We start from the raw sequence: 17,154 nt of genomic DNA, 5'->3' as shown, positions 1-17,154 counted from the left end.
ATTTCAAAATATTTTTTGTTAAATTTTCAAAACGTGAGATGTAAAAATAAAAAAAAATTAATTTTTATATAAAGGAAACAAACGTAAAATGAAAACTCTAAAATAAAATAGGATTCAACCGGATAAACATACATGCAAATGTTACAAAATACAAAACCATACAAATAGCGCCATTTTTGTTGGCTTATGGACCTTTGAAAGGATGAAAACCATACAATTTGCATTAATTTGAACCCTTGGACCTCCTCAAACCACAACAGCAATCAAAGACAGATTCATGTGTTATTCTTCCTTATCTTATTTTACATGTTCCCTTTTGTTGGAGTTTACCATGTTAGCTTTACCTCCTCAAACTTTTGTTCATCAATTTGAAATAGAAATAATCTTGTGTAAGTATTAGCAGTAAGAGTTGGGGGAAGCGAAAAGTAATGGTAATGCTGGAAACTAGAAATCACTTTCATTAATTTACTAGATTGCTGATAGTATTATTGCTTAAGAATCAGTTTTGTTTTATTTTTATTGAAATAAATATTATAAGTCCAATTCCTATGAAATCAAATGTGGTAATTTGTGACAGTGACATCTTCATCTTCATTTTCTTCTTCTTCTTCAGCTATTGAAACAATTTCCCTTATGCTCCTGCTACTACCAACATTCTTCCAACTGCTTCCAAATGAGATCTCACCGTCATAGATTCCTCTGGTGATGATCTTAGCATTATGTTCCTCAGTTGGTATTATCATCTCTTGCTCAACACTACTATTAGTTGCAATATTTATCTCTTCTTCCTCTCCACTTCCTGTGACCACTGTTATTGATTGCATGTTTTCATTATCATCAACCTTATTGTGCATACTCTCTGAAGACTCTTTTACTGAATTCTCACTTGCTTTTGAATGTAAAGAAGCTGAAACTGTGTGTCTGCTACAAGTTGAGTTGTTTTTCGAAAGTGATCTCTTAGCCTTTTTTTGCCAACTTTTTAGACCTTCAACAACACGCTCCGTGAAAATTTCCTTCCTCATGTTAGACCCCATCTGTCATATATATATTCACAATTTCAAGCAAAACAAGGGGTCATTATATATATATATATATATATATATATAGCACAAAATTAATTAATTTGCTGATCTCTTAGCCTTTTTTTGCCAACTTTTTAGACCTTCAACAACACGCTCCGTGAAAATTTCCTTCCTCATGTTAGACCCCATCTGTCATATATATATTCACAATTTCAAGCAAAACAAGGGGTCATTATATATATATATATATATATATATATAGCACAACATTAATTAGTTTGCTTATTACCTGAGTGACAAGTGTATAAAGGGGCAGAGTAACATAACCACATAGTAGCTGTACAGCTAAACCCAATGCAATCCTTATGGCAATGTCTGCTTTTTCTCTATTGAAGCAAGACCTTGGACCAAATTCATACTGTTCTTTCTTAGTATATATAGAATCATCATAAAAAGTTAATATATCTAAATCTATTGAGCACACCAATGTTAATTAGTAGTAATTACTTACCCAAGTCCAGGTGAAAAATGCAAGTTGAAAGGAATTCTGCCATCAATCACATAATATAAGCATAAGCATATAGTTACATTCAACCATTTCTATTTTTCAAAATTGTTATCATCAGTGACTACGTGTCAGTGTTATGTTCGGTATTCGTAGTTGTGATTGGACGTACTTGTATAAGGATTAATTTGATTATATGGAGAAGCCATTCGGGTCGATGAAACCAGAAATATTCATCACTTGGTCTTACAAGTATGGTTCCTTTGATCACTGGGCTTTGCTTGCAACTATCAAGATGCATATTCGTTATTATCATTTGCAGTTTAGTCCCCGCAAGGAGAGCAACCTTCAATAAAATCACAAAAAAATTATAAAATCATAGTTCTTCAACCAATTCAATGTAATGGACTAAAATTAAGAGAAATAGTATTATGCCTTTATCATCAATTAATGCATTGTACTGCTGAATTTTATAAATTAAAAGAAAAGATGAAAAAGTTATGGTATCAAAATTACCACAAGTGGAATAAATGGAAGCCAGTAGTAGTTATAAAACTCTGCAAAAAATGAAATCACTGTTAAATAGATAATATTGTTGCAAAATAAAAATGTTTTAGTTTTATGCCACTAAAGTAAACTCATGAGTAAAATAGCAAGGGACAAGATAACTAAAAGGATTATATGAAAAGTTAATGTAAGTATTAAAAAATTTAAATTACATATATCAATTTTTTAAATATATTATTTTTTCCTTATATAATAGAGAATTATATAACGTTTCGTACCATGTGCACTAAGGAATATGAGAAGTATGGAGAAAAACCATATCCAAAATCTGCAAGAGGTGAAAAGCTTGGTTAATCATGATTGTTTAGCCCTGTATAATTTAATTACGTTATTTTTAACTATATAAGAATCTACATGGTAAAAAATTATTGATCTGTATAACATTATCCAAGAGTATTAGATTAATTGGAGTACCTGATTCCAACGACCTTCTCAAAATCTTCGTCAAAAGTACGGGAAAGAAATTTCTTAAAATTGAAATTGAAATTGCTTCCCATTGAAATATTTGCCTGCAGTTTAAGTTTAGGGAAAATGAATTTGTGTTTGGTGCCCCAATTTGTTTCATAATTAAATTGCATAACATTGAAGCTAGCTTACTACAATGAACCCATTTCGTAGAGCAAAGTAATCATCTTTTGAGACTGAATTATAGAACTGCCGCATAAAACACACCTATATATGATTCATGATTAGTGCATGTGGGTAAAACATTAATTTCATGGTTTTTAAGTTTCAAGGAACTTTTTATTTCAAATTTTTAACTTAAAGTTTTATGTTCACATTTCAAATTAAATTCAACTTATATACTACCATCCACAGCAACGGAGAATAGTTATTCCATAATTTCAAATGACGCTTGCCACCCAATGTTTGACTTATATACTGGAATCTTCTTGAATCTGTAATTAGAAAATTTATAGGAAAATAAAAATCAACAACACATTTAAAAGAAAACACAGGAAGGAATAAGGTTAATTAATAATTACCATTATCTATCTGATATTCGAGTGTTTGAGTCTCGTCCTCCCATTTTTTCCATCTTCTCATCTGTCACATATAAGTGCAATATCTCATTACCCATTAATATAAATATATGTATGTATTTATTTTTACTAATTTTGTATGCTATATGAACCGTCATTGTTGTCACATTATTCAAAATTTTAGTGGAGATGGGATTAATATTCAAAGTTGACTTTTTTAAATTAATGTTGGTCAGAATATGCCAACTGAAGAAATAAAAATACTACTAATTGATAGTAGCTATATTAGATGAAATAGACTCTTTTGCGTGGGGGAATGCTTAATTATTTCAATATTGACTTTATGATATGAAACATTTTTTTGTCAACTCTTCAAATGGATGCTTTGGGAGTTGTTAGGATTCTTTCTTTTCTTGCTGTTTTTGCAATTTGTATTGAGCAATTGGTTTTGCGTTATATTAATAGTTGACATATGTATAATCAAACTTGTATAAATATGAAAATTCATGAAACTTAAATATGGACTATTAATTTCTTCCTACTAGTTTCCACAAGATTAATGAAAATGATGATTATATATACCTTGGCCTTTCCAAGGCACATCGTGAATGTGCAAAAAAGTATATGAAACACTGCCAAAAAGGATATGAAGATATTTAGCTGCAGAATTCCATCACTTGAAAGAAGACTAACCTTGCCCTGCATATTCATAAGCATTTGAATAGAATTTCCAAAATGTTCCAGCATACTTTTGTACTATATTAGTATAAATTAACAGAACATGGAATATTTAATATGACCTTTGCTTCACAATAATTGATGAACTGATATTCCGACTCCATAGAATCATTACATGGTAGGAAAGAATTCGCCACATCCTTGTTGATACAGATTTTGGATATTGGCACTTGCGATATTGTCAGAAGAAGTGACACGAAACCGAATTTCATCATTTCTAATATCAACATACCCCAATAAACAACAACTTTATTTTATTATTTCACAATAACTGATGAAAATTAAGATATTTGTCATCCATCATTTTTCAAATTAAAAAATAAGTCAAGACTCGAACCAACCTGTTTTAGTTTTAGCCAAAGCCTTCCCCATGGATATTCTTTTCTTTTTCTTTAGATGCTGAAGCATGCAAATTAAACATAGTAATTAAGGATATACTATAGTATTGAGTTTATTCAAAAACATTTTCATAAATGCACTACTTCACAATAATTAATTTAATTACCTCAGTCAATTTGTGGAGTCCAGCTTCAATGATCAAAGATACAATTAGAACAAAGAAACTACAAACTGAGACAGCCCATGTTGGTGTATCTTCAAGAGATCTTTGTTCTCCTTTAACAGCCATGTTCTTCTTAATTTCAATTAAACCGTTGCTAATTATGTTTCTCCCCTGCTCAGTAGCTAACATGAGAAAGAAAGAAAAATTACTTAAACTAGTATTGCAAGCAATGTATGCCTTTAATTGTTTAATCTCAAATCTTCCTTTTTAGTCAAAATAAACCTAATTATTATATGAAAACTCCGTACACCGTACAGAGTACGAAATCTGGATTATTTTTTGGAAAGTCAGAACTGTCAATCTCAATCATCAATTTGATGAGTCCGTTTTAGCAAAGTGTCAGCCTAATGCATCCAAAATATATATGAAATGTCAATAAATAACAATAGTTGATATATTAGTTATTTATGTCTACTAAAAAATTTGTAAATAAATTTTCTAGTAATTATTTTTTAAACTGAAAAATGATAACATTTAACTCTTCAGTTTTATGGATCAATTTTTTTCGTCTATGATATAACAGTTTCTCGTAAATCAAATATTTAATTAATTATGAATATTTCACTTAAATCTACACATAATTGTATTTTTTTCATTCCCGCTTAAAACAAAACGCACAAACAATTTTTTTATAAAAAAAAGATACAAACCGCATTTTAAAACAAATTGAAAATTTCAATTTATGAAAATAAAAGAAAAAACAAAGTTATCAAAAATTTCAACATTTTGTCTAGAACATAAGTATATACTACCAAAAAATTCATGAGTAAAAAATTTGAATTGAAAATTCCGGCATACAATTTATTACTATTAGAAATTTTGTTTTCAAAAAATCCGATAATATACTAAAACAGAACTTTCAAGTTTTGTAAAATTTTGACTTCTAGATCTTTGAAAACGTGTTAAATTAATTTTTTGTAAAAAATGTGACATACTGAAAATTTTGGTCAAAGTGGCAAAAAAATTGCCCATAATTTTTTCAATAGGAGCAATAAAAATAAAAGGGATAAATTTAGATTATTTACAAATTGGAGGTAGAAGTTTATTTGTAGAGTACAAATTCAATTTATATGTTTGAATTGTACTTTGCATTTTTATTTGAACGAAGTCTGTTAAGAGTAAAAAAAAAATATATAGTAGAAACTTTAGAGAGATAATGTCTTGATTAATGTTAATTGAATAAAAAAATACAAATATAATTTGAGTCATGGTTTTCTTTATTTTGTGCTTAATCAGAACTGATTGAGTCTCCATAGTCATGAAAGGGAGAAATAACACGAGTTTTGTTTGTTGTTAATTATAATTTTAAAACTATTCGAACAAATAAATAAAAGGCGTAATACCATTTTTAGTGATGAAAGGGGAAATTGAAAAAAAGAAAATCAAGGAAGTCCCTTTAGTGATAGAGAGACTGATTTGTTCAACAAATATAAATTTTATAATGATATTTTGTTTTCATTTGAATATTTTATCTCTTTTATGCAGTGTTTAAAAAGGAACAGAAGATCAAACCGTGATATTTATGGATTATGGCTCATGACGAATAAATAAATAAAATTTAAAAGATCATGACGAATAAATAAATTAAAATTTTTAAAGTAAAAAAATAAAAAATAAAATTTTTAACCTACTATGATTCAAATGATTTAATCTAAATCAATTATACAAGGATATATATAATTGGAATTGATTGATCAACGAATTAACTATTTAATTTCTCGATCCAATCGGTTCAACCAGTTAACTGTATCTGATTTTTAGAACATAACTTGGACGTTATTTTATTGTACTCAATTAGTTCTTTTAAGTTTGTTTTTTGAAAAGGAGATTTATAAGTCTCATAGCATGTTGTTGGCATTTTAACAACTCTTGTTACAAAAAGGTCTACATACATACTTGGATTTTCTTTCTTAAATACAAAACTGATGCTTTAAGTGCCTTTAGACAATTCCATGCTCTAATTAAAACTCAGTTCTCAACAAATCTCCAATCTCGCTTTGCTAATACCATTCGTTGGTTATTTTAAAAGCGAATTGATTTGTTCCATTGGAATGAAAATAGATGCAACACTATTATTAAAAGGAAACTAATACATGCAAGCACTATATCAATGAATAAATTAGTTTCGAATCAATTTTAGGGTCGTTTAGTATACAATAAAAGTGACTAAGGTCGATGCAGCTGAACTATCGTACAAAATCTTAAAATTTTGAAGGTCTCATACTATTAATAATATATTATCATTGTTTATCAATTATTAAATGTCTTGTAATGATTAAGTAATTAAATGACAGTCAAAATATATATATATATATATATATATAAAAAATTAAGAAGAAATTTTTCGATAAGTATCCTATTCAATAACAGTTCATTTTCATAAAATAAAATAATTTATAATTAAATATTATTGCTTCAAATCCATAGTCACCAATTGCAAATTTGCATATTAATATATATATATATATATATATATATATATATATATATATATAAACTAATTTTGTTGTTGTTTGAGAGAAATGAAAGCACTACAAACAAGCAACAGTCATGAATAAGCCATCAACTATCAATATAAAAAGTCAATATAAGAAAATAAACAGCTACAAAAAAATCAAGTGTTTTCTTTATTCTTAACCGTTGCAGATTTTAAGGTATATAAATATCAATATAAGAAAAAAAGTCTTAACTGCCAAAAAAAAAGAAATAACTAACTTGTAATATAAAAAAAAATAACTACTCTATAAAAAAATAACTACAAAAATACAATATTTATATATATTTGGTGCATACAAAAACACATGGCAAATATTTGTTAATAATAAGTATAAAAAATTATGGGACAAATATTTGCTACTGAAGCATAAAAAAGACGATACAAATCTTTATCATTAATAAATATTAAAAATATAGAATAAATATTTATAAATAATAAATAAAAAACATGATATGGATATTTATAAGTGATATATATTAAAAAAATCACATGGCAAATATTTTATATTGATACACAAAAAATATAAGATAAATATTTAAAATTAATAAATATTAAAAAATAATAAAACAAATATTTCCGTTGTCACGTACAAAAAGACAAAACAAATATTTATTATTCATACTTAAAATAAGATTTTTTATTTAAAACGATAGTGAGAAATCAAACTAATTTGAAAATGTAAAGACAAATTGTCACCTTATGAATCAAATGTTGCAATCAGGCATTACAAGAAAAAATATTGTTACCTACGATTGATTTTATCTTTACCTATGACAATTTTGTAGATAACGTAAAATTACTCATAGATTACCCACGAACACGGTTCGTAGTTAATTCACTCGTAGATAAATATTTATCCACGGTCAAGTAATGGAACACACTTAAAGAATGTATGTGAGTAGTATGACTCATCGAGTCTCCGTGAGTAAAGTAACTCAGATTTTTTGTTTCAAAAAATTGATTAAATTATAAGAGTTAGGGATTTTCAAGTTCTTACATGTGAAACAATGAATTTGAAATGTTAGGGATTTCAATGAGCCGTGAAAAAACAAAGTGAGAGAACGAGTTAGGGTTTGTAAATCAATTAATAAACGATTTCTTCCTTCATTTACTCAACAAAGAATCGTGAAAATATAACAAATTAGAGAGAGCAAAAAAGAGAACGAGAATGAACATAGAACGAATAAGAGAGAATAGAGAGCAAACGAGAGAGAGAGAGAGAGAGAGAGAGAGGGAGATAGAGTGAGAGAACGGACGATAGAACGAGAGAGAGAGGGAACATGTGAAAACGGTGAAGTAACAGCCGAAGAGGTCTGAGTGTGAAATATGGTTTAGAAGAAAAAGGATTTTTAGTTTAGGGTTGAATAGAGATAAGTGATAATGAGTTAGTAATTTTAGTGAAGTAAAAATGATTTAGTTTTTTTAGTGAAGTGAAAATGATGAGTTTTTTTTAACTCAACAAAAAAACCTTCTAACAAATAAACAAAGTAATAAAAAAAAAAATTACTTTAACTTCACAAACAATCTATTGAACAATTAAAATTATTATCTTCATTTATCTACGTAGAATTTGTGGTAAATAAAATACGAAAAAATTCGAACAACTCAAGATTGAATTGCATTTTTTTTAACTCTATCCACATTTTTTTTAATTTTATCCACAGAATAACCGTGAACTATAATTAAAAAATCAATTGATACAATAATAAAGTTAGTCAGTTTTTTTGTAGATAATTTTTCATAAATATCCGAAAGTTTTCTTGTAGTGAAGATTAGTTAGCTCTTAAATCAATTGAAAATATAAACTAAATAAATTAACTAATCTTAAATTGTACATGAATATGTAATAATCCTATTCTATCAATAAATAAATTAAATAATCTTAAACTGTACATAAATGTGTAATAATCCTATTCTTCGAACTACCTCCACATGAGGATGAGAACGAGTCTATGATAAGCCATTAACAACTTTTTTCTAGTGTGCCAATGAGAGAGAAATTATATATATTTCACTAGTAATTGTGTGATGTATAGTTTCAATGGGACAACCATACTGTATAATAGAAAGAGATAGGAGCATCTCATGATAAATCAAGGGACTCGCAGCTCGTCCATCATTTCAAGCCCCACTAACCCCCCATTTCCATTCACTATTGTAAGTGATTAATAATAATTTCAATTAAAATTTAATAATAGTGATTACTTGACTAACAATAACAATGCGTTTCAATATTTTAACATCTAATTGATATGAGTATTAGACAAAAACTTAATATGAATATACTAGTCCACAATAATCCAATATAATACACAAAAACATACTACATCATTAATTCAAACAATAACCACTAGTTTTTGTCCCCTTTTGTCGTCTTCTACAATACATATCCTTACAAGATTCACGAAAGCATAAATTCATGAGTGCTCTTTCAGAAAAGAAATGCTATCATCTGTCTTTGAAACGCTTTGTAAAGATTTAAAAATATAAATTTAAATTAAAAATACATTGAAATTATATTTTTTATTTTTATTTTTTCTAATAGATGTAATTATATTTGAAATGTATTGACACTAAAATGAGTTTAAACAAAACCTGAAACTACAGCTATAAGATCTTAGGTTTGAATCTAAATATTTAAAATTTATTTTTTTTAATATAAACTTTTTTAGTTTTAAATTCCGGTAACACTTGTTAACTAAATATACATTAATTCCTGGGTGCGCTGCGTGTACTACACATATTTGTCCCTTTGACCATTTTAAAATTAATAGTGGGAGGGGCTATAGGCCCGTTTATAGCATGATTTTGTTTTTTATAAAAAATCATCAGGAATGGTAATAGGTTGAATTTTGGTAGTATACTATAATACTTGTATTCATATTCGCAGTTTAAAAAAATATTTATATTTGTGTTTATACGCTATTGGGTATCAATTTTAATATTTTATTCTTATTTTTTGAATGTTTAAGTGTTTGTACTCATACTCATTACACACAATTTAACTAAAGTACATCGATAAATAAATGACATCGTTGTAATTAAATTTAAAAATTATTTAAATACCTTAAATTCAATCATAAAATATTATAAACTAAAATATTTTCTAACGCAATACATTTCATACGAAGACTCATTACAAGTTGGATCCAAAACCTCAACTTGAATATTTAGCAGGTTCAATTGAGCTAGATAATTTGAGTGGTAGGATCCAAAACTTCAACTTGTCCCATCTAAAATAATGGATTAAATAAATTAGGCTAGATGACTCAACTTGTTTAATCACTTAAATATAAACCTAAAATCTTATAGAAGAAATATATGTGTCAAATACCAACAATACGATAATAATTATAGATGTATCTTAAAAATATCTGAATTATTATATTATTTTTAAAATATGTTATTAAATACATTTGTGATACTTCATGAGTACGTCATCATTAAAGTGAATTACACTAATTGGAATGATTACATTTCAAGTTAAACTATTTTCTTACATATTTTTTGGCATATATTTTTTATATTAATACATTTTTTAAACATTTAGTCTTTGTATTTTAAAGAGAAAAAAAAAAAAAACTTTTCACCGAAATATCGAAGTTTATTTTCATCTTTGTTGTTATACAGCATCTTGATACGTCGTGGAGAAGGCGCTTCGAGCATGACATCGCTACAAGCACAACACACTCGAAAAAAAGACACAACTACACAAGAAATCAGCTAGGCAAAGCTTGCCATTTTTTTATTAAAAAAAATTACTCACTTCACTAAAAAAAAATGAATTGAAAGTTTATTTTATGAAAAAATATAGAGTAAGAGAATAGTAAATCAATTTAACATAAGAAATATTTTAGGTTGAATGAACTCTTACAAAATAATTTTGTTTTTCTCAAATGGTACCGCAACACCTTTCTTTTTACTATTAAATCAAAGCATATGTTAAAATTAATTGAATATTTATTTTCATCCTTTGCTAAACATATACATGCTATTGGAAATAATTTTAAAAATCGTAAAGATAGTTGGTGTGAATTGACATAATTTTTTTTTACATCGGAGGAATATCACACACTATCAGGTTCGTTTGATAGACACGATAAGAGACATTATATGAATAAGTTATAATATCGTGTCTGAATTTAGTGTTTGATTAAACAACAATATATGATAAGTTAATATAGAACTATATCATATCACGTCACTCTAATTGAAATTTGTATCCTGAATATGAGTTGAGTTAGAAACTAACATAATAAAATAAGAATATTAATTTACTCATTACATTTATAATATCAAATTAAAATATAATAAAATATAAAATGTAAATCTAATCATATATAAATATAAAAATAATTAATAGAATTTGATCTTAAACTTAAAAAAGAAATATTAATAATTAATTTAAAAAATATTTATAATTTTATCACAATGATAGCTTTATCTTTTTATATAATTTAATAAATTAATATTCAAAATTATAAAAATATGAAAATTCATTGGCATTTTAAAATAAATATAATTTATTTACAAGGGTATTTATTTCTATTATTTACCTATAATATATGTCATATCTTTAATTATTTTCTAACAAATAAAATAGAGTTATTTAATTATACGTAAATTTTAATAAAAATAAATAAATTGTTTATTTAGTAGTGTCAATGGATAGTTTTAAATATAAAATTATTTCATTACTTAATTAATTTTTTAGTATTTTTTATTAATTTATAATATTTAAAATATAACAAGTTCATTTAAAAAAACTAATATGTAGTTGTTTACAATATTAATTTTATTATTTAAATATAATATATATTATATTGACGAGATGTGTACCAAATACATAATAAAATAAAAGGCTGTTATGTTGTTGGTCATTACATGTATATCAAATATTAGATATAATAATGTTTATTTTGTCACTGTCATATTTTATTCTTATCCAACTTTATATCATATGTAACAAAAGGGTTCATAATGTTTACAAGGTGGAGATATTCTATTTAGGGTGTATCTCTCATGGAGCGCTTAAGCTTGAATTAAGTGGTATATTATTTTTAATATTTGTGTTGGTTTATTTTTTTTTTATTACATTTAAATATAGTAGGTGAATAATTTACATATATTTAATTTATTATATACATATATATAAACTAAATTTGAATAAATAATTTATTTAGATGTATCTTGAACAAAAATATATAGATGTAACTAACAAAAATGTAAAATTAACAATGTCTTCGAATAAAATTATGTGTACCCCACACTACAGCAAATCACGATCCTAAAGAGACTATATAAATAATATTTTTGGAGACTTTTACTGTATATAATAGCTGTAAAAAAAAAGTTGATAGTGACGTATGGTACCATAAAGTCCGTGCTACTGCTAGCAGTGTTGGAATATAATATTTATACTTATAAAAGACACCATTTTCATTTTACTCATTTACAATAGTTAATTGTCTTATATTACTTCTTTTTATATATTAATATAGTACAATTATTTTACCTTTTTCATTTTACTCATTTACAATAGTTATTTGTCTTATATTACTTATTTTTACATATTAATATACAATTATTTTTTCTATTAATATAATTTATTTTGTATCTCAACTCATTTAACTATTATACTGACAATTATTAATAAAACATTTTAGGAAATTAAATTTATTTTAGAGTTAAATAAATTTATAATTTTTATAAATTTTTTAATATGTTGTTTTTAACTCATATAAAAAATTTCTTAACTTACTAATCTCTAAAAGAAATTATTTTTATTTTTAATATATGCTTTTAAATTAATTATCATGTATCCTTCAAATATTTAAATAATTTTTGTATTAATATTTATGACAATATAAACATCTTTTACAAAAATTTAATTCTTTTTAAGAAAAGATGAATTTAAGATTTTTATGCTTAAACACTCTCATTAAGAATATTTCTACCAAAGTTTTAAAGTAGTGGAAATTTTTATTTTCTCAAATTTCTTAACAATTAATTATGATGAAGAACACATATTATGCTATCCTATATTCTGATTATTAATGATATCGTAGTGGATATGTTGTATTGGTGACCGTGTGGGAGTTTGCTCCATAGTTATATAACTTTTTATGAAAAACTAATTTAGATGCATTTACTTAAATATTATTCTTATGGTATTTATATAAAACACAATTTTTGTGATATTAACAAACTTAAAAAAAAAATTATGAATTTGAGTATTGTACAATAATTTGAGGTTGGTAAAGTAGTTATCCTCCACTTATAAATCGAGTCAAGTAGTACGAGGTTCTTGCAAGCAAAACCAATGGCCCAAAGTGAAGAGCATGCTACAAAACTTCTTCAAGCTCAAACTCAAGTATTCAATCAAATTTTCAGTTTCATAAACTCAATGTCCCTTAAATGTGCAATTGAATTATCCATACCAGATATCATACACAACTATGGCCAACCCATCCCACTCTCACAACTCATTTCTTCATTACCAATCCACCCTTCTAAATCCGGCGACATCGATCGCTTGATGCGAGTCTTAACTCATTCTAATTTCTTCATTGTCACTAAAAATGAACTAGAAGTAATGTATGAACTCACTGATGCATCTAGATTATTGCTTAAGGACCATCCCTTTAGTATGACATCAATGTTACATGTTATACTTGGTCCAATTATGAGTAAACCATGGCATCAACTTTCTAATTGGTACAAAAATGAAGACCCTTCACCTTTTTACACTGAAAATAATGGGATTGAGTTTTGGGATTATGCTGGCCATGATCCTGAATTCAATCACTTGTTTAATGAAGCTATGGCTTGTGAAACTAGAATGGCTTCTACTGTGGTGATGGGGAAATGTAAAGGGGTGTTTCAGGGTTTGGAATCATTGGTTGATGTTGGAGGAGGCATAGGGACTATGTCTAAGGCCATTGCTAAGTCATTTCCAAACATTGAGTGTATTGTATTTGATCTCCCACATGTTGTTGATGGATTGCAAGGAAGTGAAAACTTCAAATATGTTGCAGGTGACATGTTTGAGTCAATTCCTCCTACCCAATCAATTTTACTCAAGGTAAAATATTCACACTTTCAATTGTCATTACTTTAGAAAATAATTGAATTGCACATGAAGATTAGACAAAAATTGTTTTTTCCTAATTTTATCATTAAGTGTTAACCATGCTAAAATTTAAGAGAAAAATTATTGTTTTTGAGTATGATTCATAGTGACTAATGACTCAGCAAATCATTTGAGTTAAAAGTGAAATCTCCTACAGTACAGTTGAAAAGTATTGTTGTAATTTATATTGTAATATTTAAATACATATAGTACATTGTAAACTCTAAACTTGGAATTAATTGAATATAATTGTAGTCACCCTACTCTAAACTTGAAATTAATTGAATATAATTATAGTAACTCTACAATTAGAGTTAGAGAGGAGATATAATTGACTGAATTTTTGTGAGCGTATGCTCTTCCTTTTTCTTTTTCACATCTTTATTCTTTCAAATCAACGTCAGTATTCTTCTTACAATTTTTTAGTCAATGATTTTTGTTGGTAATTCAACTTTTTTTTAATAGTGTGTCACATAGTTAATTTAGCTTCTAAATTTCAAATCAAGAATTAATTAAGTTATTGCTTGATATATATATGTAGGGTGTATTACATGACTGGAATGATGAAGAATGTTTGAAAATACTAAAGAAATGCAAGGAGGCAATCAAGAGCAAAGGTAAAGAAGGGAAAGTGATAATCATAGACGCAGTGATGGGGAATGAGAAAGCAGACAACGAATCATTTGAAGCACAATTGTTCTATGATTTGGAGATGATGGTGTTGGTTAATGGAAAAGAGAGAAATGAGAAGGAATGGTCTAAGTTGTTTTTCTCTGCTGGTTTCAATAACTACAAGATAACTCATGGTCTTGGTTTTAAGTCTCTCATCGAGGTTTTTCCATAGTACTAGAATTAGTATAGACATAGATACTCTTTAATTATTGGATTTTTTTAATGGAAGAAAAAAAAGAGACGTATAATATTAAAATATTATTTGTCCTTTTTTCACTTTTACTAGAAAAATACAGTAATAAGAAGAGCCGAACCGTACTATATCATCTATTAATAATGGGGAGTTGATATATTGTTATGTGTGTTGATTTTTCGGTCCCCTTTTTTGCACCATGTTTGTTGCGTATGTTCAAGCTATATTCTTTCTATAAATATGATTTGATTTTGGATAATATTTGGATGTCTAAAATTTAATTACGAAATTTAAAGAAAAAGATTCGTATATAATATAGATGAAATTGAAATTTTTAATTTAAAAATATTAAAGCGATTGAAAATAAATAAATAAAAATTTGTAAATTTTTGAAATAATTTAAAATACTAAAATATTTATAAATTTTAAAACAACTTTCAAATAAAACTTAATTAAACTATAACTATTACTCCGACTCATGACATTGAAGAATCGGTGAACATCCAAACACTCCTTAGATTTTCACCGTTTATATCTGTTACTTGAAAAACACCACACTCATCATAGTGATCATAAGACTCGATAACATAGATTTAATAAAAACAATTATAGATGTTTTTCATTATGCCGATAAGTTTGGAAAATTTTCTCGACAGATTATACCTCAATTTAATAAAATATTATTTTTTTCGTAAACTATATTCAGATACTTCTTTTACTTCTAATTTTAAATCTTTCAAATAATTTAAACGACTAGACATAAATAATCTAATAATTTAAATCATAGTATTCATATAATCTAATACTATATATTAGATTAATTTTTAATTTAACTTTAATCATAATGCATATATAATCTAATACTATAATTTATTTTACAACAATATTATTAAACACAAAATTTAACATAAAATGTCATAATATTATATTTATATTTTATTTTGTGTTTTAATAGTATTGCTCTTTATTTTATTGCAATTGTGCTCCTCATTATTGGCATTTCATGGTGGGTGCCATCATTAAGTATGAGTGTATGACTGGATTCGGTGGAATACAAAATCTATCTCTGAATGAGAATATTATTGCTTAAATCCTTAGTTGCTTGAATGTGTTTTTAAACAATGTTTTCGTGGGCACACACAAAAATCTATGAGGATATGTAATGTTTTTCCTTCAGAACCACGTCCCAATGTTTAACATAACAGGATTAAAAAGAAAAAGCAAGATGTCATGTAAAGTTGCATTTATTTGCTGGGAAAAAAAGTTGAGACCCACATTGACATTGTCATCTATAAGTAAATATAGATTGAAAAATTATTATATATGTTCCTAACTTTTGAAAAAAATTATTATAATTAACTTTAAAATCTTTAGGAGTATCTTCTAAATTCAACGTGTTCAATAGATATTGCGTCAAAACATCTTGAAGTAATTTATTTATTATTTATTTTAATTTAATTTTTAATATAGATTTCACAACTTTAATTCGTACATTGATATTTTATTTATATTTAATTTTATTATAATTTAAAATATTAATTTAAATATTTTAATTGATATTATTATTTTAATTTTAATTTAAAATAAATTTGAATTTAAATTTTTGTAACAATAATAAAAATTAAATGTTTAATACATGACATAAATAATTAAAAATAATAAAAGTAAATAATGAAAAAAACTTGTGTAACATAAATTGTAAAAGTAAGAGTAAAAAAAATAAATTGTTCCAATTAATAAAAAATGTATTTCATATACAAATTAACGGTAACAAAAGAACTATCATAAATTAAAAAAAAGCTAACAGTTATAAATTAATAAAAAAAAAAAAGTAATGTAACTCCACTCTGGCGGGAAGAAGATATTTACATGGGTAGTAAACTAGTCAAAAGCCGACTTTTACGTAACTCTACGCGGGCGGACTAATATTTACATGAGTGTGGACGAAGATATTTACATGGTTCATTAGTTAGGGTTTACTGTGACATATCATCTACAATTTTAATTTATACATTAATATTTTATTTAAAATTAATTTTATTACAACTTAAAATATTAATTTAAATATTTCAATTAATATTATTATACATTATATTAATTTAAATTTAAAATAAAATTAAATTTAAAAAGAAAAACTAACGGTCATACATTATGTTAATAATAATAATAATAATTTAAAAAGAAAAATTAACAGTCATAAACTAATAAAAAAAGTAAGAGTCAAAAAATTATTATTATTAATAAATTAAAAAGAAACTAACGGTCATACATTAATAAAAAAAA

The 17,154-nt window shown here is 25.9% G+C and overlaps 2 protein-coding genes across 4 annotated transcripts; one reads left to right on the top strand and one right to left on the bottom strand.

The window, feature by feature from the left end:
- Positions 1 to 84: 84 nt before the first annotated feature.
- On the bottom strand, positions 85 to 4,564 carry LOC101495573 (MLO-like protein 6). 3 transcript variants are annotated; one of them, XM_004505476.4, is made up of 14 exons: positions 4,321 to 4,564; positions 4,157 to 4,214; positions 3,878 to 4,032; positions 3,660 to 3,776; positions 3,081 to 3,141; positions 2,905 to 2,993; positions 2,692 to 2,766; positions 2,509 to 2,603; positions 2,313 to 2,362; positions 2,044 to 2,084; positions 1,700 to 1,873; positions 1,534 to 1,569; positions 1,312 to 1,440; positions 85 to 1,034 (listed from the first exon to the last, which is right to left on the bottom strand). In XM_004505476.4, the coding sequence occupies exons 1-14, from the start codon at positions 4,504 to 4,506 to the stop codon at positions 555 to 557; spliced, it is 1,746 nt and encodes a 581-aa protein (XP_004505533.1). In that variant the 5' UTR covers positions 4,507 to 4,564; the 3' UTR covers positions 85 to 554. The 3 variants fall into 3 exon arrangements, with proteins under 3 accessions (XP_004505533.1, XP_073225957.1, XP_073225958.1); XM_073369856.1 differs by having other exon boundaries at positions 3,878 to 3,984; XM_073369857.1 differs by lacking the exon at positions 2,692 to 2,766.
- An 8,604-nt stretch (positions 4,565 to 13,168) lies between these two features.
- Positions 13,169 to 15,130, top strand: LOC101497544 (probable O-methyltransferase 3). Its single transcript, XM_012717202.3, has 2 exons — positions 13,169 to 13,958; positions 14,548 to 15,130. Exons 1-2 carry the CDS (start codon positions 13,197 to 13,199, stop codon positions 14,848 to 14,850), a joined length of 1,065 nt encoding a protein of 354 aa, XP_012572656.3. The 5' UTR covers positions 13,169 to 13,196; the 3' UTR covers positions 14,851 to 15,130.
- The last annotated feature ends 2,024 nt before the right edge of the window (positions 15,131 to 17,154 follow it).

The sequence above is a fragment of the Cicer arietinum genome, chromosome 6, assembly GCF_000331145.2.
Source record: "Cicer arietinum cultivar CDC Frontier isolate Library 1 chromosome 6, Cicar.CDCFrontier_v2.0, whole genome shotgun sequence".
NCBI lineage: Eukaryota > Viridiplantae > Streptophyta > Magnoliopsida > Fabales > Fabaceae > Cicer > Cicer arietinum.
Note: the sequence above shows the minus strand (reverse complement) of the source record. Positions and strands in the feature narration are given on the sequence as shown.

Bases quoted from the DNA above. Each gene is read 5' to 3' on its own strand.
- LOC101495573 (XM_004505476.4), bottom strand. From the start codon at position 4,506: ATGTTAGCTACTGAGCAGGGGAGAAACATAATTAGCAACGGTTTAATT. The intron at 3,777-3,877 runs GTCATATTAAAT...ATGAATATGCAG, and splicing joins TCAATTATTGTGAAGCAAAG to GGCAAGGTTAGTCTTCTTTC. The intron at 1,441-1,533 runs GTAAGTAATTAC...AAGAAAGAACAG, and splicing joins CATTTTTCACCTGGACTTGG to TATGAATTTGGTCCAAGGTC.
- LOC101497544 (XM_012717202.3), top strand. From the start codon at position 13,197: ATGGCCCAAAGTGAAGAGCATGCTACAAAACTTCTTCAAGCTCAAACT. The intron at 13,959-14,547 runs GTAAAATATTCA...ATATATATGTAG, and splicing joins CCCAATCAATTTTACTCAAG to GGTGTATTACATGACTGGAA.